We start from the raw sequence: 21600 nt of genomic DNA, 5'->3' as shown, positions 1-21600 counted from the left end.
ATACACTTAATGGTAAGGTCCTAGGGAGTGTTGCTGAACAAAGAGACCTTGGAGTGCAGGTTCATAGCTCCTTGAAAGTGGAGTCGCAGGTAGATAGGATAGTGAAGAAGGCATTTGGTATGCTTTCCTTTATTGGTCAGAGTATTGAGTACAGGAGTTGGGAGTGTTGCGACTGTACAGGACATTGGTTAGGCCACTGTTAGAATGTTGCATGCATTTCTGGTCTCCTTCCTATCAGAAAGATGTTGTGAAACTTGAAAGAGTTCAGAAAAGATTTACAAGGATGTTACCAGGGTTGGAGGATCTGAGCTACGGGGAGAGGCTAAACAGGCTGGGGCTGTTTTCCCTGGAGCGTCGGAGGCTGGGGGGTGACCTTATAGACGTTTACAAAATTATGAGGGGCATGGATAGGATAAATAGACAAAGTCTTTTCCCTGGGGTCGGGGAGTCCAGAACTAGAGGGCATAGGTTTAGGGTGAGAGGGGAAAGATATAAAAGAGACTTAAGGGGGCAACGTTTTCACACAGAGGGTGGTACGTGTATGGAATGAGCTGCCAGAGGAATGGTGTAGGCTGGTACAATTACAACATTTAAAAGGCATTTGGATGGGTATATGAATAGGAAGGTTTTGGAGGGATATGGGCCGGATAGGACTAGATTGGGTTGGGATATCAGGTCGGCATGGATGAGTTGGACTGAAGGGTCTATTTCCATGCTGTACATCTCTATGACTCTCTGACTCTATATAGTTCAAAATATAGGGTCTTTTGGATAATGTAGTCTTTATCCACTTTTTAAAATTATATATTCACAGGATGAGGGTGTCACTGCCTAGGCTAGCATTTGTTGCCCATCCCTAATTGCCCTCGTGAGATTTATACCGGCATTGACAGTGTGAACAGAATGAGATTATTTTGTTTGGTTGAGAATCCATGATTGGAGTGGCTAGATTTCAAGTCATCATTAAAAATGCTTCAGACCACTTTTTACTGACTGCTCAACCACATTACTAGCCTTTTCAATTCCTTCATTGTTGCTAAGTTATCAAATGTTCACTAACAGGCAGTACTGGAAAAGTAGGCATTTATTCCAATTAAACATAGGGAAAACTGAAGCCATTGACATTGGTCCCTGTTTCAAACTCCTTTCCTGAGTTACCCAGTCCAATCGCACTCCATGTCAACATCTGATGTTAAAACATTCTGGTCACAATCGTGAAGTCACATTTGATTCTGAGATGCGTTTCCAATTACATGTTGGTGCCATCAACAAGATCGCTTATTTCCACTCCCTTAATATCAGTCAGCTTTGTCCTTGACCATCATCTCTGCATTGTTACCTCCTAGACTTAACTATGCTCATGCATTCATGAATGGTTTAATCCATTCTATCCTTCAAATGCTTGAGATCATCCTAACTCCGCTGTCATGTGTTAATTTACGGCAAGTCCCATTCACCAAGCACTCTTGTGCTCACTGTATGTTGGCACCCAGTCAAGCAATGTCTTTAATATTCTCATCTTATTTTTCAAGCGTCTTCATGTCCTTCCTCCTCCTCATCTCTCTAATAATCTGAAATTCTACAACACTGTGGTCACTGAAGTCTGGTCAGTTGAACATCCCTGAATTAAATTTCTTTGTGATTGGTGGCTGTGTCTTCAACTGCCCTGACCACAAATCTTGGAAGAATCCTCTTACTTTTCTGTTTATTTTCCTCCTTTAAAACTCCAAAACTTGGTAGACTTATTTACCCAAGCAACTATAAAGCACAACTGATACATCGTTTGGAAATCTACCTTTTCTTTACATTTTGCTTTACCAATCTTTTGTAAAATGCCTTGGGATATTTTATGATGTCAAAGTTGCTATCTAAATATTAGCTCTTGACAGGAAAACAATACTTTTATACAGTAAGTTCTTGGCTGTAAAGCATGAGGGCTACCTGAGGCCATGAAATGCCAATATGTGTAAATGCATGGGCCTTTTAGTGCACGTGCAGTAACTTTAAGGAGCCAACTTTAAGGAGCCAACTTTAATGTCATTCGCACAGGATCTCACACACAGCTTGAAGGGGACATTCAATCAGACATTTACATTTCCCCTTAAAAGGTACAATGCAATGACATTTGAGGCATACGTAGCTACACTTCAAATAGGGCTGTGCAATTAGGTTGGATTACTATACTAATTAACAAAATAAATGTTCTGACTGACTAACTCCCATCTCTGCTGTAAACCTACTTCTTTGCTATTTCAGACTCTGATTTCACAAACACGTTGATTTAAAATGAAAGTAGAGCAGCTAAGGTCATGTCTTTATGTCAAAGTGTGTGCTTTATTGTCACAAATGTTAAGGTTAGCTTTTACTTGCCCTTTTCTGTTGTCTGTTCTCTGATGGATCAGCCATTACAAACACAGGAGTGAATATGTCTACTTTCCTCCTGTCTGCAGGAAGTCTCTAAATTGGCATTTTGAAATGTGGCTGCCAAGTTAAAAAGTAAATGTTGATCTAATTCCTTTCTGAATACAAACTGGGGCACAACAAAGAAGGCTTGCTCATGAAAATGAATCTGTTCAAGGTCCCGTATTGAATGTCGATTCAGCACAAAGACGATATTCCATTGTTTGAAGAGACAGCAAGTTAAATTGCATTTATCCTGTTGAGCCCATCATTCGAATAAAATTAGTATTCTGAAACGCAATGTTTTTAAATAATGGCCAGTATTCTCTGGTCTATTCCAGATATCCCCTGCTCTGCCCTTTTCAGTTTGACTCCCCATGCCCTTTGCTGAACTCTGTCTTGCTGGTGGCAAACTTGCATAAGGCTTGCCTTCAACTAGGTTTTTTCAGTACCTTCACTTAACATCCTGCAGTTTCAACAAATGGTGACCTCTCCCAGTAACAATACTGGGGCAAGAGATCTCCCAACCATTTTATTGGTCCAGTGAATGGTTACAGACCGAGCCAGCTAAGCAGCAGCAAACTCTCCCCCATGTTTTATACCGGGGAGGTGGAGATCTGGTTCACAGCATAAAAATTCAGTGTGAGTTGTTCTGGTAAACAGGGAAATGGGTTGTCTTTATTTTGAAATAGTAATAATTGAGAAATAGACAGAAATATGGCAGGAAAAACTTAAAATATCTGGGAGGTTGGATTTTGGGTTTTGTAACAGGATTGTGAGTATGGATATGTTTGTAATAAACATGTTCAGAAATGCTAATACACTTCTGGAGCAGGTGGGATTTAAACTGGACCTCCTGGGTCAGAGGTAAGGACACTACCTATGTTCCACAAGAGTAAACTTCATCTGCCACTTCTCAGCCCATTGGCCCATCTGATCAAGATCCTGTTGTAATCTGAGGTAGCCTTCTCTGCTGTCCACTCCACCTCCAGTTTGGTGTCATCTACAACTTACTAATTATACCTCTTATGCTCACATCCAAATCATTTATGTAAATGATGAAAAGGACCCAGCACTGATCCTTGTGGCACTCCACTTGTCACAGGCCTCCAGTTTGAAAAACAACCTTCCACCATCACCCTCTGTCTTCTATCTTTTGAGCCAGTTCTGTATCCAAATGGTGAGTTCTCCCTGCATTCCATGAGGTCCAATCTTGCTCACCAGTCTCCATGGGAAATCTGGTTGAACACTTTACTGAAGTTCATATCGATCACATCTACCACTCTGCCCTTATCAATCCTCTTTGTTAATTCTTCAAAAAACTCCATCAAGTTTGTGTGACATGATGCCCCAAGCATAACGCCATGTGGGCTATCCTTAATCAGTCATTGCATTTCCAAATACATGTACATCCTGTCCCTCAGGATTCCCTCCAACAACTTGCCCACCACTGACATTAGGCTCAGTGGTCTATAGTTCCCTGGCTTGTCCTTACCACCTTTCTTAAACAGTGGCACCACCTTTGCCAACCTCCAGTCTTCCGGCACCTCACCTGTGACTATCGATGATACAAATATCTCAGTAAGAGGCCCAGCAATCACTTCTCTAGCTTCCCACAAAGTTCTAGGATATACCTGATCAAGTCCTAGGGACTTATCAACTTTTATGCGTTCCAAGACATCCTCCTCTTTAATATGGACATTTTTTAAGATGTCACCATCTATTTCCCTTCATTCGATATGTTCCATGTCCTTTTCCACAGTAAATACTGATGCAAAATACTCGTTTAGTATCTACCCCATTTCCTGCAGCTCCACACAAAGGCCGCCATGCTGATCTTTGAGGGGCCCTATTCTCTCCCTAGTTATCCTTTTGTCCTTAATATATTTATAAAAACCGTTTGGATTCTCCCTAACTCTATTTGCCAAAACTATCTCGTGTCCCCTTTTTGCCCTCCTGATTTCCCTCTTAAGTATACTCCTACTGCCTTTATACCCTTCTGAGGATTCACTTGATCTATCCTGTTTATACCTGACATGTGCTTCCTTCTTTTTCTTAACCAAGCCCTCAATTTCTTTAGTCATCCAGCATTCCCTATACCTACCAGCCTTTCCTTTCACCCTAACAGTAATATACTTTCTCTGGATTCTCGTTATCTCATTTCTGAAGGCTTCCCATTTTCCAGCCGTCTCTTTACCTGCAAACATCTGCACCCAATTAGCTTTTGAAAGTTCTTGCCTAATACTATCAAAATTGGCCTTTCTCCAGTTGAGAACTTCAACTTTTTGCTCTGGTCTATCCTTTTCCATCACTATTTTAAAACTAATGGAATTATGGTCACTGGCCCCAAAGTGCTCCCCCACTGACACCTCAGTCACCTGCCCTGGCTTATTTCCCAAGAGTAGGTCAAGTTTTGCACCTTCTGTCGTGGGATATGGGCCAGGTGCTGGCAGGTGGGACTAGATTGGGTTAGGTCGGCCAAAGGTTCTATTTCCGTATTGTACATCTCTATGACTCTGTAGTGAGTAGCACTTTATTTCATTTATTGATTACGTAGGAGGTTTTGGAGGGATCGTGCATATTCCTTAACATTCTCTGCCTTTTTGTATCATGAATATTTTAAACAACACCAGAGCAGCTGTCAAATTTTTGAAGTTGTAATATTGATTTACTTTCTCATTTAATAGCTCCACCTATTGAACTGTTTTAAAATTCACAAACAGCTATGTCATTGATTTTCAGGGCTACTTTACTCCTTACCCGTGACTTAATAGAAGAGTCTACCATTATTAATAATTATTCTCCCTGTGCTTCAAAGCCAACTAATAATCAATCATTTCTGGAGCTCTCTTGAAAATGATTCGGCTCTCAAAGCAAATATTTGACTTGCTTAAAGCTTTCTCTGCCTACTACTGTCTCTAAACATACATTGTCTATTGAATGCTTTTAGAAATGATTTTCTTTACCCTGTAATACAGTACACATAATATACTTGTGATATTATTTAGATTCTATTATACTGTATAGAGGACTAGTGAGCTAAATCTATTGGATTGCTTTTCCATCATTATGCCTTTGTTAAAAGTGATGTCCCCATTTTACTTGCCCACTGTCTGAATCTGGGGAGGAGGGGTTAGGGTTGAAGATTGGAATTAGTTCCGTTGATTAAGTGGACATAGTTCAGAGTCATGTCAACAATTTTGCTTACCATTCTAACTGAAGTACCACTTGTCACTGTCCCTGAGACTGGAAGGCAACAGCAAGCCAACCTGACAAAACAAAACTGCTAAGCAAACAGTTCAAGATAAAGAATCCACAGACTATGAGCCAGGAACCTGCCTTTGTACATACATCATAACATTAGCAAGCATAAATGTAAATAAAATGGGAAACAGGGTGCAGTTCAGGTAGCTGCATTGAAAATTCAAATATTCCTACCAGAAGAACCTACTCATACTATATTTGTGAAAATATGTCATGCAAATCCCATTCCATGCTAAAGTGTTAGCACTGACTCACTAACTAACCCCACCTCACGGTTGTGCGTTCAAGCCCATTCCAGAGACTTGAGCAGAAATGTAAGCAATCATTTCAGTGCAGTGTCAAAAACTGGTTATCTGATTAATTATCTCATTGCTGTTGAACAGTGGCTTTCAAGGTTAAGTGTAACTAAATGCAACAAATCTAGTTTCTACAGGCTGATCACCTGTTTCTGGTTCCTGCAATGAGGGATACTTGTGTTCCCCACAATCAGAGGCTACAGAAGTGGCACCATTTCTATTTCACCGAGGTCTGCTTCCACAGTGGGCGATAGGGCCCTTGACTGATCAGTCTTTCATTTGAGTTTCTCTGCTCTCAATAATTTCCATAATTTCTCTACAACAGTAGGATTGCTTTGTCCTTTGCTTCCACTGGAAAGGCCTTCAGATTTACCCAGATTATCATCTGTCATTTTTGCCATCTATAACAGGATTCACACTCAGATCGTTTCCTATTGTACTCCCCTTTCTGGTTTTTGAGAAATCCCCCTCACCACAGTATCCTTGCTCCCTGCTCAGTAACCTTTACTTCCAATATGTTTTATGCCTTGCAACCAGCCACCACATAATCAGAGTGAGTATAGTAGGAGCAAATTACTGCTGGAATCTGTACTGAAAACAAAAATGCTAGAAAGTGCAATGGGTCAGGCAACATCCGTGGAGAGAGGCAAGCTAACGTTTCAAGTCTAGATGACTCTTCATGAGAGCTTAGAGTGGATATGATGTCTGCCATAAGTCTCCTGACACAATTGTTGAGAGTCCCCAGATGTTCCTTTTTTTTTTGAGAGACCATTCTTTTATGGACTTCCTAATTTTGCTGACTTTTATTGAATTAACTATGGGAAAGGGCTACTTACATGGAGAAGACCAAACGCATTTGGTGGCCACTTCACTGAATGTCTCAGCAAATGTTATCCAAACCTCCTTGTGATTTTCCATTTTTAATTCTAGTCCAGTTGTCATTCTGACCTCTATCTTTATTTTGCTTCAGCAATGTGTGGGATTGTTTGTGCTGGTACAGAGTTTGGTAGTTTTAGTGCAGAGCACCAGATGAATTCTAAGCATGTGGTCATGAATGGCATTTTCCCTCTTTTCAAAACTGATATTCCTGAGGTTTTGTCAGCACTTTCATTTTAGTTTAATATCTATTTCCCATTTAAAGCATCTTTCTTTCTCTCTGTATTCTCTCCTCTCTTACTTTCTTGTATTTTTGTTTGCATAGGCCTCTTCTTTACGTGTATGTTGTGCTTGAAAAGTCTCACTATATCATTAATCTTTGCTAAGCAGCAAATTCTATCCATTTATTTTCTTTCTATGATTGTTAAAATAGTTGATTTATTTTCTAACCTTAGTAACATGTCCTTTTCTTATCTGTTCCTGTCAGTAATCCTTGTTAAGGATGCATACCCAAAGTGGTGGTGCCAGGAGGTCAAATTTCAAGCCCTGTCTGCTCCAGAGGTGTATTATAACACCTCTGAAGAGATTGATTAAAATATTTGCAAACTCAAAACTTCAGAGACCCCTTTATATTATAGGTGCTAACTGAGCTGGTGTACATTATCAACATCGCCTGTTTTTGTTTCACGTTTACCATTCTATAAAACAGTAGTGTTATATTGAAGTACATTGCAGCCAGTGCACTGACCTCTATATGTTTTTGTTTATACCCACATAACCATGCTCATAGATTTAACGCACTGTTCACCATCTCAAAAGTTTTATAAATATACCGAATAGGAGCAGGAGTTGGCCATTTACCTGCTTCTGTCAGTCAGTCATATCATGAGTAATCTGATTATGGCTTCAGCACCACATTCCCACCGACCCCCACTTCCTTATTAGTGCAGAATTTGCGTACATCAGCCGTAAAAACATTCAATGATCCACCTCCACCATTTGTTGGGGAAGAGAGTTTTAAAAACACGTTACCCTCAAGATTTAAAAAAGTAATCCTATTTCCGTTTTAAATGGAAGACCTCTTGCTTTTGAAGTGTATCCCTTAGTTAGTAACCTTCCGACAAGAGAAAATGCCCTTTAAGTATCCACCTTTGCAAGGCCCCTCAAGATTTTATGTTTTAATAAGATTACAATTCCTTTTAAACATCCAGTGATACCCATTTTATCAACAGAACAGATAGATGAGCAAAATGGGTGGGATCGTCTTTTTGGTAAGAAATTAAATTAACTTGAAACCAAGAGTTGATGTAGAATGGGAAATCATAGAATCTGTGTGTATAGAGTTGAGGAACTGCAAAAGAAAAAAGACCCTGGTGGGAGTTATGTATTGGTTTCCTAGCAGTAGTCAGGATGTGTGCAGAAAACAAATCAGGAGGTAGAAAATCTGTGTAAGAAAGTCACTATTACAATAATAGTGGGATTTCAATATGGGAAAATCTGGTTGGTAATGGATCCAGAAAAAGGAATTTTTGGAATGTCTGCGAGAGAGCTTTATGGAGCAGTTTATGGTAGAGCCAACTAGGGAGCAAGCAATTCTGGATTTGGTGAGTTGAAATGAGACAGACTTGATTATGGTGTTTAATCCCTAGGGTGCAGTGACCATACTGGAATTCACGCTGCAGTTCAAGAGACAGAAGCTGGAATCCGATATAATCGTATTACAATTGAGTAAAGGTAACTGCAAAGACATGAGGGAGGTGCTGGGCAGAGTTGCTTGGAAGGGGAGCTTAGCAGAAAAATGGTGGGGCAGCAATAGCAGGAATTTCAAGAGTAATTAGGGAGGGACAGCAGAAATTCATCCTAGAGAAGAAGAGACATACTAATGGGAGGACGAGATAATGGCTGACAAGGGAGATCAGGGGCAGCGTAAAAGCAAGCTAAGGATGAGGGGCATCTGATTGAGACTTAACACTAACACAGAAGGCTGTGGAGGCCATGTTATTGAGGCATGCATTTAAGATGGAGATAGATAGATTATTGATTAGTGATACATCAAGACTTCTGGGGAGAAGGCAGGAGAATAGGGTTGAGAACCACTTCAGCCATATTGAATGGCAGAACACACTCAGTGGGTTGAATGGCTGAATTCTGCTCCATAGACTATAAGACTATGGTCTTATAGTCTTTGAAACTTTCTTCATAAGATATCCCGTCTACCCCCATTACAAATATCAGTCAAGTGAAGTGCTTCAAATGCATTCACATTCTTTATTAAATAAGGACCACCTTTTCCAGCTACCACTAGTTGTGAAGGAGGGTCCCTGGACCGGAAACATGAACTCTGCTTTCTCTCCACAGCTGCTCCCAGACTTACTGAGTTTCTCCAGCAATTTCTGCCTCTGTCTGTACAATTAGATTACCCCCTGCACCATGATTTTTTATTCTGTGTTGTAACCTTTGAAGCATTCTTGCTGAATGCTTCTGGAAATCGAAGTGCAGACATCCATAGGTCCTACTTCTTCAAAAAACCTCCAGTAAGTTAATCAAACGTGACTTACCTTTCTCAATCCCATGTTGACTCTGCCTGAAGACGTTACAATTTTTCTCAGTGCCCCCACTGTAACTTTTTTAATCATAGATTCTCCTATGACAGATGTTAAGATACCGGCCTGTGTCTTCTCTCTCTCTCTCTCACACTTCCATGTGTGAGCCTTCCCCCCACCCCCCCACTTTCTTGAATAGAGAAGTATCCAAATTTTTAGGCACTTCTTGATGCAGTTATTGAATCAATAACTGTAGATGTCCAGCTGTCACCTCAACTGGATAAAAATTGAATGGAATAGTTTACAACAGCATGGTGTTTTTCCAAAATGTAGTTTACCACAAAATGCAGTTGAATGTTCGGGTACAAGAATGCATGCATTACATAAAGAGAGTATGACGTATTCATTGACAGCGGCAGCACTGCAGCTTGTAATGTGGTATTGAATAACAGTCTAAATGTTAGGCTAATTAAGTGCAGCGCACTTTTTTTTGACTTGTGATAAATGCAAACATCTCATTATTCTTCACACCCACCCACATGCCATTTAGCTATGTCACATTAACAAACGTGTGTCTGTGCCCATTAGAAGAGTTCAGTAACAATTTATTACAATTGATGTGTTTTGATATATAAACCACTTCTTAAAAAAGTTGATAAGTGTTTCATTGCATTGCTGAGTCACTTTGGAAAGAAGTACGTAGCTAATTTTATCAGCTGACAAAACATAAGGGGATTTATTAAGCAACAATGAACATTGTGAACATACTGCAGCAAAACAAGAGGAAAATGAAGATTGAACAATACGATAAAAGGATTATCATCCATTTAAAGTAGAGAAAGAAGTGAGACAAGGTTCCTTTTTTCTCCTACAAAATGTGGGCAATATTGCACTGGATTAACATGTACTGGTCAAAGCCACTTAAATTAATTTACAGCTAGGTGGTAGAGAACCAAAAGATACAACTAAAAACCAAGTTGCCAGGACACCAGAATAAAATCAGAAACAGACCAGAGGTGATTAACGTCCATTTGTTAGAACACATTTCTTAGAACCTGATAAATGGCATGATTTATGGTTGAAATAGACAGGTTTTCCTTGTGGTAGATTTTGAAGATACTAACATCTAATTGATGCAAATTTGTGTTCATCAACAAATAAACTCTAACTGAAGTAAAGCTGAGTACCCAAAATGTGATTTACATCATTGCATTTCTTTTATGCTACTTCCTTACCATTAGCCAGCAAAGTGAGTGTCTGATGGGTCTCAAACCTAGTATTGTGAACTCATTTGTCTAAATGTTTGCTGCTTCCTCCATATATTTTCTATACTGGCTGTGCGGTTAGAGTTGAATCTTTTGAAAAAAAAACAGGTTATATATTTGTGGTTTACAGGCTTTGCTGGTTAAGCCATCATTTACTGCCTTTCTTTAACTTGTCTTTGAACTGGTGGTGGTAAGTCACTTTCTTGAACAGCTGCAGTCCATATTATGTGCATGTGTCCACAGGCTGTCAGGAAAGAAGTTCCAGAAATTTGATCCTGTGGTAGTGAGGGAGCATTCATATAATTTCCACGTCAGTATGGTGTGTGTGACTTAGGGAGGAGGTGTTCTCATGCCTCTGCTCTCCTATGTGGCAGAGGCTGGATTCACCAATCCACTAATGTAAACGGGATTTGTAACTTCGTCTAACCATCAAGCAATCTCATCGAAGACACACTGATGATGTCACCTAGTGAGGCGATGAAACATTGCACCAGCTTGGCAAACGAATCTACAACCTCATCCACAACCCGAGCTACAAATCGTTTAAATAGCATCAAGCAATCCTTTGACATGAATGAAAGAAGAAAATGGAGATACTTTTTGGATGAATCTTTCCCATTGAATTTGTTGCCATATGCTGATTTTAGCCACTTGTATGTATTAGGCAGCATTAGCAGAGAAGAATTGTCTTCCCAGAGAAACATTTGGCTCAAGCTCATTTGAAAGTGAGATATTGCTGTTAACCATATAAACACCACCTCTAGGTGGCACAAAGAGCGTGTATGTGCAGAGATCAAGTGACTATTGCACAATGTCATTCACTGAGCTATTTCTAATGCTTTAAAAATCTGATGAAGTGAGTGGCTCTCATAAACATTGTATTTGCACTTCCTTAGATACAAAATTAATTGAATCTTTCATTAAGGGTTCTAATCCCAGTCATTGCAGTTCATTGATTTTTAAACCTAACATTAGAAACTCCCAATCTCCTGAATTAAATTTAATCTCATGAGGCGAGATATTGCACAGAAAACACATGTGGGTGTGATTCAAAGAAAAATGCTTCCAACCTCCACTTCTCATACATTTAACTTACAACACAGGCTTGTTCCTTATTAATGATAATGATGGTTTTCCCTGAGTTATGTTGTGGAGACAAGACAATAAGTAAACACCAAGATCAACTGGAACAATCTGCATGTTTCAGACATACTGGTGAAAAATAGGTGGAAGTGAGTACTGCAGATGCTGAAGATTAGAGTTGAGAGTGTGGTGCTGGAAAAGCACAGCAGGTCAGGCAACATCCGAGGAGCAGGGACTGGTGAGAACTGCCTTCTCTTTCTGACAATGCATGAACATGGAAGTGCAGAAATCTTCCAATTTAAAAGCTTGCTCATATGTTTGATCAGCTGCAAATATTTTTTATATTTTAGAAATTCTAATATGTCCACAGAAGAAAGGCAGAATTTCTTATGTTTTCTAGAGTAAGAGTAGAGCTGAAAATGTGTTTCTGGAAAAGCGCAGCAGGTCAGGCAGCATCCAAGGAACAGGAGAATCGACGTTTCTGGCACAAGCCCTTCTTCAGGATTCCTGAAGAAGGGCTTATGCCCGAAACGTCGATTCTCCTGTTCCTTGGATGCTGCCTGACCTGCTGCACTTTTCCAGCAACACATTTTCAGCTCTGATCTCCAGCATCTGCAGTCCTCACTTTCTCCTAGAGTAAGAGTAGAGCCTGCCAAGGACTGTAGTGGGAAGTTGTGTGTGGAGCCTGCAGAGATAGGGGAAGCGCTAAGTGAATATTTTTCATCAGTATTTACACAGGAAAAAGACTATATTGTCAAGGAACATACTGAGATACAGGTTATTAGACTAGATGAGATTGAGGTTCATAAGGAGGAAGTATTGTCCTAGGATTCTGTGGGAAGCTAGGGATGACATTGCAGAGCCCTTGGCTTTGATCTTTATGTCATCATTGTCTACAGGAATAGTGCCAGAAGACTGGAGGTTAGTAAATGTTGTCCCCTTGTTCAAGAAGGGGAGTAGAGACAACCCTGGCAATTATAGACCAGTAAGCCTTACATCAGTTGTGAATATAGTGTTGGAAAGGATTATAAGAGATAGGATTTATAATCATCTAGAAAGGAGTAGGTTGATAAGGGAAAGTCAACACAGTTTTGTGAAAGGTCAATCGTACCTCACAAACCTGACTGAATTCTTTGAGAAGGTGACCAAACAGGTGAACGAGGGTAAAGCCATTGATGTGGAGTATAGGGATTTCAGTAAGGTGCTTGATAAGGTTCCCCATGGTAGGCTACAGCACAAAATATGGAGGCATGGGGGATTGAGGGCGATTCAGCAGTTTGGATCAGAATTGGCTAGCTGAAAGAAGACAGAGGGTGGTGGTTGATGGAAAATGTTCATCCTGGAGTTCAGTTACTAGTGGTGTACCTCAAGGATCGGTTTTTGGGGCCACTGCTGTTTGTCATTTTTATAAATGACCTGGATGAGGGTGTAGAAGGCTGCGTTAGTAAATTTGCGAATGATAGTAAAGTAGATGGAGGACAGCGCGCAAGGATGTTGCCAGTTACGGAGGGATATCGATAAACTACAGTGCTGCGCTGAGAGGTGGTAAATGGAGTTTAATGTGGAAAAGTGTGAGGTGATTCACTTTGGAAGGAGTGACAGGAATACAGAGTACTGGGCTAATGGTAAGATTCTTGATAGTATGGATGAGCAGAGAGATCTCTGTGTCCATGTGCATAGATCCCTGAAAGTTGTCACCCAAGCTGATCGGGTTGTTCAGAAGGCGTATGGTGTGTTAGTTTTTATTGGGAGAGGGATTGAGTTTCGGAGCTACGAGGTCATGTTGCAGCTGTACAAAACTCTGGTATGGGTGCACTTGGAGTATCGTGTACAGTTCTGGTCACCGCATTATAGGATGTAGAAGTTTTGAAAGGGTTCAGAGGCGATTTATTAGGATGTTGCCTGGTATAGAGGGAAGGCAACATCCTAGTAAAGGCTAAGGGAATTGAGCCTCTTTTCATCAGAGAGAAAAAGGTTGAGAGGTGACTTTATAGAGACGTACAAATTGATTAGAGGATGAGATAGGGTGGATAGTGAGCACCTTTTTCCAAGGATGGTGATGGCTAGTATGAGAGGACATAGCTTTAAATTGAGGGGTAATAGATATAGGACAGATGTCAGAGGTAGTTTCTTTACTCACAGAGTAGTAGGGGTGTGGAATGCCCTGCCAGCAACAGTAGTAGAATCACCATCTTTAAGGGCCTTTAAATGGTCTTTGGATAATAATGGAATAGTGTAGGTTAACTGGGCTTCAGGTTGGTGCAACATCGAGGGCCGAAGGGCCTGTACTGCGCTGTTATGTTCTATGTTCTACACATCTATAGTTCTACTAATTGTCTGACGAATTTTCTTTTCTTAAATTTATCATAATGAGTAATATTGCAGACCTACTTTCAAAATCCACTTTGCTTATCTTTGCTATGATTATTGTTAGGTATGACATTTTTGAGTCGTTTTTTTTGTTGATGGTTGAGAAGTAATTAATTAATGAGTGACTGTGTTATCAGAATTTTGTTTGCAACTATTAGGCGCTTTGTTCAGGAGACAGCAGGGTAATCGTTACTTGCTTAAAATGCAGATAAATAACATGATCTCTCACGGTTCAATTTGGTGTATTAGAATGGTTGTGATTAAACAAGAACAAATTTACTGTTCCTCTTGTCATCCTTTTATTTAAAAGGATGTTTGAATTGGAGAAATAGTTTCAAAATCCCAACAACCCACCTTTACTGGTCTTATTTAATCTTTGTGCATATATTTTAACAGAGAAGGTGATATGACATGTGCATCAAACATGTGTTAATTTATATAACATAGTACTAATGTAGCCAGAATGATATGGCATAGCTCATTTTGTTTATGCTGATGACTGCTACCAGCTGAGGGAAGATATGAAATAGTAAGGAATAAGCTCAACCTAAGACAATCTAGATAATTTTGAGCATAATCTAAGTATTAAGGATATATGTTCAGCTGAAACATTGAACTCCAATTATCATGGCTTTTATTTTCTATTGCTGATAGAAAAGTAGCTTATGCTTAAAATGGCCTACCTGTCCTCCTTTTCCAGAAACAAATATTACTTTCATTCCTCCTGCCAGCTATGAATATAATAATCCTCTGATGCATTCTGAATAATATATCTCCATACATACAATCCTTTTTTACTCTGAAAAGGAAGTACCACAGGCAAGTTCTATTTTAGTCTGAAATGTCCACTTTCTTCCTCAACCGAGGATTCCATCGCACTGTTGTTGACAGTGTCCTCAGCTGAATCCGATCTATCTCCTGCACATTGGCCCTTATCCCCTTTCTTCCCTCCCACAAAAGTGATAGTGTTCACCTTGTCTTCATCTACCATCCTATCGCATCCACATCCACAGGATCATTAGCCACCATTTCCACCACCTCCAGCGAGATGCCACACCAGATGCATACTTCCTTCAAACGAAAACAGAAGTTGCTGCAAAAGCTAAGGAGGTCTGGCAGCATCTGTGACAAAAAAATCAGTCAACGTTTCAGGTCACCCGTTTTTGTTTCTGATTTACAGCATCTGCAGTTCTTTCTGTTTTTGCATATTCCCCTCCAAACCCTTGTCAGCCTTCTGCAAGGACTGTTCACTCTGCAATAATCTGGTCTACTCCTCCTTCACTCCCAACACCTTCACAGCACCTCCCTCCTGACTATAAGAGGCCCCTAACACATTTTCCGGGTGAAACTGTGGTTTATCTGCACTTTATTCAATCCAATCTGTTATATTTGCTGCTCACAATGTGGTCTCCTCTATATTGGTCTCCTCTCCTCTACAGATGGGAGGTGGAAGATCTGGAAAAATGGTGCACTGAGAAAACCTAGCTCTCAATGCCAGCAAAACCAAGGAACTCATTATTGACTTTTGGTGGGATGTTACTCATGTCCTCCCTATACATTAACAGCACAGAGGTGGAATGAGTGGAGAGAGTCAAACTCCAGGGAGTTGTCTTCCACAACAAGCTTTCTTGGACTCTTCATGTGGACTCACTGGTTACAAAGGCCCAACATCTCTTCTTCCTCAGACAGCTGAGGAAATTTGACATGACGGCGAATACCCTTGCCAACTTTTATAGGTGCACCATCGAGGACATTCCGTCTGGATATGTCACTACCAGGTATGGCAACTGTACCATTCAAGATTGGAGACAGTTACAGAGAGTGGTGAACTCAGCCCGGACAATCACAAAGGCCAACATCCCATCTATAGAATCCATCTACCAGGCCCACTGTCAAGGAAAGACTGCCAACATTCTTAAAGATCCATCCCACCCTGGCAATGGTTTTTCTACAACCTCTCCCATTGGGGAGAAGCCAATTTCATAACATTCTCTACCCTACTGTTGTTAGAATACTGAATGGACTCTCAAACTCTTAACATTCACCTGTACCTGTGTTTTTGTTTTTGTCGCTGTTTACCTATTATTTACTATCGATGCGACTTAATTCTGTGATCTGCCTGTATTGCTCACAAGACAAAGCTTTTCACTGTGCCTCAGTACATGTGACAATAAATTCAATTCAATTCATTTGGGAAACAAAGCTCAGACTGGGTTAGTGCTTTGCAGAATACCTGTGTTCTGTCCACAAAGAGGACCCTGAGCTTCCAGATGCCTGCCACTTCAACACACCATTGTGATCCTTGAGTTCTGATGAAGCGTTATCTTGACTTGAAAAGTTAGCTTGCTCTCTCTCCATGGATGCTGTCTGACCCGCTGTGATCCCTAGCATTTGTTGTTTTCAGTAGATTTTTCTGGTCCTCCTGCAATTGTCCAGACACAAGAAAAGAGCTTGTGACTGAATCTTTAGCACATGGGGATTTGATTGTGATCTGTATGTTAACTGTAACTCTTTCAACTGACAAACATTCATGGTGATTAAGGAATCTCTCTTTGCTTTTGCTGTGGCTGCACAAAGGATTCTTTTGCTGTTGCCATGACCTGCCAGTTGCCTGTAATTTACACTTGGCCCTGTGTCAGATGGGCTTCAGTGCCAAAACTTCAGATATTACCTGGGCAGCAGTGGTAAAATCTTTCATGACAACTGCTTCAAACAAGGTTTCATTGGTCTTTTAATGAGCACGAGAGCAGCTCTTTGTTTTTGTTTACCATGACCATGCTTCAATAAAGAGCTATGTGTCATAATATACAGTATGTAGAGTCCATTTGGTGACTAGATGCAAGAATAACTCTGTTTCAGGTGTCTGACTTTAAAATGTAATCAGATTGATAAACATGTGACATGACAATATTCAAAATGTAAATTTCTCCAGTGACATGATTTAGTTCTCTTCAACTTTGGCATTTTATCTTACTTCTGAGTTGTAGCAAGCTGGTGATTTTTTTTCATAATTTAGAAAAAAGATAACTTGACCCAGTCATGGGAAGGTTGCTTTAGATGTAGTCATTTTCAGTGTGTTGGCCATGTTTTGGTTAAGAAAGGTCTGATCTGATACACGGCTGAGAAAACTGCTTGCCATTAGTGGGAGGAGATAACACACAAGCACATAAAACATCAGACGCTGGCTGCTATAATTCTTCCTGACTCTGTGCCAGCAGTTCTCATTGTACAAAACAACCTCTTATATCTCTTGTAGTTGCATGACTTGACAGATCAGCTGCAGAACAGAAATTGATAACATTGTGAAACATTAATGTTTTATGTTTCCCACAGCTTATCAAGTTTCACTCATCCAAGTATTTAACTTTCAAAATTAATTTGTTACCTAAATAGTTACCTTCATGACAGAATTAGAATATCTAAGTTGATTTTTTATGCATTCGACACAGGCTGTGAAGAATCTGCAGGTGATGTGGAATTAGAAGTATAATTTGATTAGGGTAGAGGGGTAATTCAATTTCTGTTTTAATTCATACAGTCTGTCGTCATTTTCCAAAAATTTTGGATTGAATTTGAGTTGGTTAGCCTGCGAGACAGACAAAAGAGTGGAGAGACTGAGACACTACAGTTCCACTAGTAATGAGAGGTTGTAATTAAAGTATTAATGCATGAAAGCAATTTCTATTATAAATATAAATGTGAAAACTTCTATTGGATAAAGATGTCAACAAGAAGTTGAATGTTGCAGACAAAAAAATGCACATGGATACAAGAATTTTAATATAAATGTCTGATCACAGCATTTAGAAATATAACATCTACATTTTCACTGGCTACTTGTCTAAAATGGCCTAACCAAACTCTCGGGGCATAACAGGTAACCAAGTATCAGTTACTTTGAACAGACAAATGAGAGCAGTAACAGAGGCAAAATCTCACTTTGTGAATTGATAATTATATTCTGAAAGCTGTAAATAACCAAAATGACTGTGATTCTCTATTCAGCAATCACTATCATTGGCTGTCTCTTGATTTGAGGATAATGGGTACTCGGGACTATATGTGTTTGTCTTAGATCTTCACGTGACTGAACAGACTGATTCTGAACTTACAGGTCTTTGGTCACATCTGGCTCTGAGGCCATTTGTCTACATCACACATTGACATTTTGATTCATAGTATGATATGCCTTAGTGGACAAGTTAGTATTAATTTCAATGACTCATAGCAAGCTCTTTCCAACACTTCCCAGAGAACTTCAGAGTTCCTCTGAAGTTTTTTTGTTGTTTCCAATGAATTTGACCAGTTGAGTATTGAGGAAACAGCATAGTGGATTAAGTGCTTTTCAATCATCTGGGCATTGCTCAGACCATTAAAATTGATTTTGCAGTAGTATAACTTGAATGCATGTGGAGGTGACTTCAAGAAGAACACTACCATTTGTTTGGTTTTCCTTCCTCTGATTCCTGAGGACGTGATAAGAGATATTCTTGATGGAATTTTTTAATGGTCTGATATACAGTCTAGGTCTTGTTGCAGTACAGGGAAAATGTAATACCGACTCTCTGTCTCTGGGATTTGTGTTGACTTTTGGAGGTCTTTGTTGTCAAAACTTTCTAACTTAATTGGTAGAAGGTTAAGCCCAGTTGGTCAAATGTTGGATCTATTCATCAATGGTAGCCTTTTGAGAGAGTTTGCTGTTGAGGTATCAGGAAGTCTCAATATATTCTGACAATACCAGGAAGTGCGACCGAAAGATAGAATGGAACTTTGTACATTCTGAATAGCAGAATTAAATTAGATAGTTGATTGGAAGTAATTTCCTTCTCCTAATCAACTTAGCATTGCAGTTCAAACACAGTAAACTCTCATACTTGAATTGTCATTTTACATTGTCAGAAACAACATTTCGAAAACAGAAACCAAAATAATTCAACTTCATTGGAAGTTACTAATTGCTTCTGGAAATGCTAATTTTATCCCACAGATGGAATGGTGTTCTTGGAGGGGCTTTCTTCAAGTGACTATTAATAATACGCATCAAATTGACATTGACATACATTTCTTGGCAATTAATATTCATTCACAGATATTTTATATTGTACTGTTAGCCTAATCCATAGCAAGAAAGAGTGATTAACATTTTCTGAAGATAATTTTGTCAAAATCTTCTAAAGTGCCATGTAATGAGCCCTTGTATCAGCTACAAAATCAAAATCTCACTTTTAGCCTTGGTAGTAATTAGATACGGTATATCAAAATATAAACAATATTTCCTTTGATTCAGTCTTCTGGTCACTCTTCAAGTTAGGCTTAATTCTTTTCATCTACTTTAGTAAGTCGTTAAGTAATAAGGGTCCCTTCATCCCATCATGTCTGCACCAGTCATCCAGCACCTATCTATTCTAGTTCCAGTTTCCAGCACAAGACCAGTAGCCTTATATGCTATTCATTTAAAGTGTTCATCTAAGTACTGCTGAAATGTTATGATGGTTCCTGCCTATCTCCCCTTTCAAACAGTGAGTTCCAGATACCCACTACCAGCCAGGTGCAAAACATCTATGCTGCAGTCATGAACTCGTGTTGTACAGATTCTTCATTAAATCTCTGCTCTTGTATTCAGTTCCATGACTAATAATGATAAATCTCCATATGCCTTCTTAACCACCTTATTTCCCCCTCCTACTGCCATCAAGAATCTATGGCCGTACACACTAAAGCCCCTCTGATCCTCTGTACTTCCAAGGGTCCACAGATTATTGTGTACTCCCTTGCTTTGTTAGTCCTCCCAAAATGCATTACCTCATACTTTTGAACATTTGAAGCCCTTTTAATGTATGCATTCTTAACATTTACCAGTGAAGTGATTTTTTTATAAATTTGAATGAGTTTGCTTTATGAAAAAAGGCACTTTCGAGATGATTTGGGGAAACTTATCATATTTAAAAGTCCCAGTCATATTTTACTTAAATTTATTGTGCAAACTGAGCGTGTTAATTTTTTTTTGATGCTTTTATCCAAAGTGACCATTCAAGTTGATATCTTGACTGTGAAATGCAGATCAGGGTCCTGTGAGTAGGTCAAGCACAAATGGAAGCATATGCAAATAGTATTCAGTAACCAAGGGTTATACTTTGGACTAACTATAGTTTTGTTTCATTGTAGGAAGCAAACTGAATAAAGATCTACGGCACTATCTCAGTCAACGATTTCAGAAAGGATCAGCAGATCACGAGCTACAACAGACAATACGGGATAACCTTTATCGACATGCTGTGCCTTGTATGTATCACTTTTAGTTTTGATTTAAAACTTTCCACTTGGGGTGCCACGATCGTCTTGATCCTCCTCAATAGTCGTGATACTATGCTGGCATGTTTTGTTTTACTTCTGCTGTTTCTTTCAAAAATAAAAATTTCTGTCTTTAACTAATGTGGAACTGAAAGGACAAGTGTCAACAATAGATCTGCTACTGGGGGAGGAACTTAGTTTTATTGAAATGTTTCTTCAAAGCAAGGGAAAATTGGGAGGAAAATGATGGACGAGCCGCTTCAGAATGGTATTAATAGAGACCTGGGAGAAGATTATCTCCTCATCTCAATTAGAGATTTTCTTCAGTGCTAATCATTCCCATAATCATTCCAAATGTCTTGTTCTATTCACAAGTATGTGCATGCTACTCAATATCCAATTCCAAGCGAAATCAGAAATACCACGACAAAACCACTTTTGTCATTTACATAACATGACATTTACATGCAATTCCTCAGTCTTTTTGAAGGCAGAAGAAAAAACAGTTGAGTGTGGCCAGCTTTATTTTGCAGGCGGGAATAAGATTGCCTGTGTACCATAACAGTCATGATAATTCCTCAAAATGGAATGGAAAAAACATAGAAAAAAAACAGAATGGAAATTAATAAGAAGTGGTGCAGCCTGATTTTGTTTTTTGGCTTGTATTTCTTTTTAAACTATTTATAACTGCAAATAAAAAGCTGCTTACATTTTGACTTGAAACTCTGGACCAAAGCCAAGAGCTCTGTCTTAAACCTGACTGCCCATGTGTTCCAGTCAGAAAGGCGTTGCCCGGATTTTATTCCTGTTCTGTGATTTGCCAATCGGAATGTAAATCAAATAAACACCTCCCACCCGCCTCCTTGCTGGCTTCAGGTTGAAGCAGCACTGTTGCTGTTAATCCCAAAATGAATAAAGGGCATCTTGTTTTGTTCAATCTGAGGTGGAAACGTGAACTGTCATATTACGGGTATGAAAAAAAGTGGTGAATCATTTCATAAATTGCTTCATCTGGCTTTAAAACAAATCTTCAATTGCTTTAGTTAATGGTTTTCAAGAAAAAAAGGACACTTGAACATAACTCGATGTTGCCATTATGGTAAAAAGAAACATTTTTGCAACATTCGTATAACCCAAAGTTTGTGCGAAGATTTGTAGCTCGGGTGCTCGTTGTTGTGGTTCTGTTCGCCGAGCTGGAAGTTTTTGTTGCAA

General features: G+C 39.5%; 1 protein-coding gene across 6 annotated transcripts in view; it reads left to right on the top strand.

The window, feature by feature from the left end:
* Window positions 1–21600, top strand: part of magi1b (membrane associated guanylate kinase, WW and PDZ domain containing 1b) — a 453246-nt gene that overhangs the window by 232279 nt on the left and 199367 nt on the right. For all 6 annotated transcript variants that reach the window (XM_043708283.1, XM_043708282.1, XM_043708285.1 and 3 more), the window contains exon 2: window positions 20263–20379. In XM_043708283.1, coding sequence (XP_043564218.1) covers window positions 20263–20379 — 117 coding nt within the window. The remainder of the gene's footprint in view (window positions 1–20262; window positions 20380–21600) is intronic.

Source organism: Chiloscyllium plagiosum, chromosome 18 (assembly GCF_004010195.1).
Source record: "Chiloscyllium plagiosum isolate BGI_BamShark_2017 chromosome 18, ASM401019v2, whole genome shotgun sequence".
Lineage (NCBI taxonomy): Eukaryota > Metazoa > Chordata > Chondrichthyes > Orectolobiformes > Hemiscylliidae > Chiloscyllium > Chiloscyllium plagiosum.
This window is presented reverse-complemented; position numbering and strand designations above follow the sequence as displayed.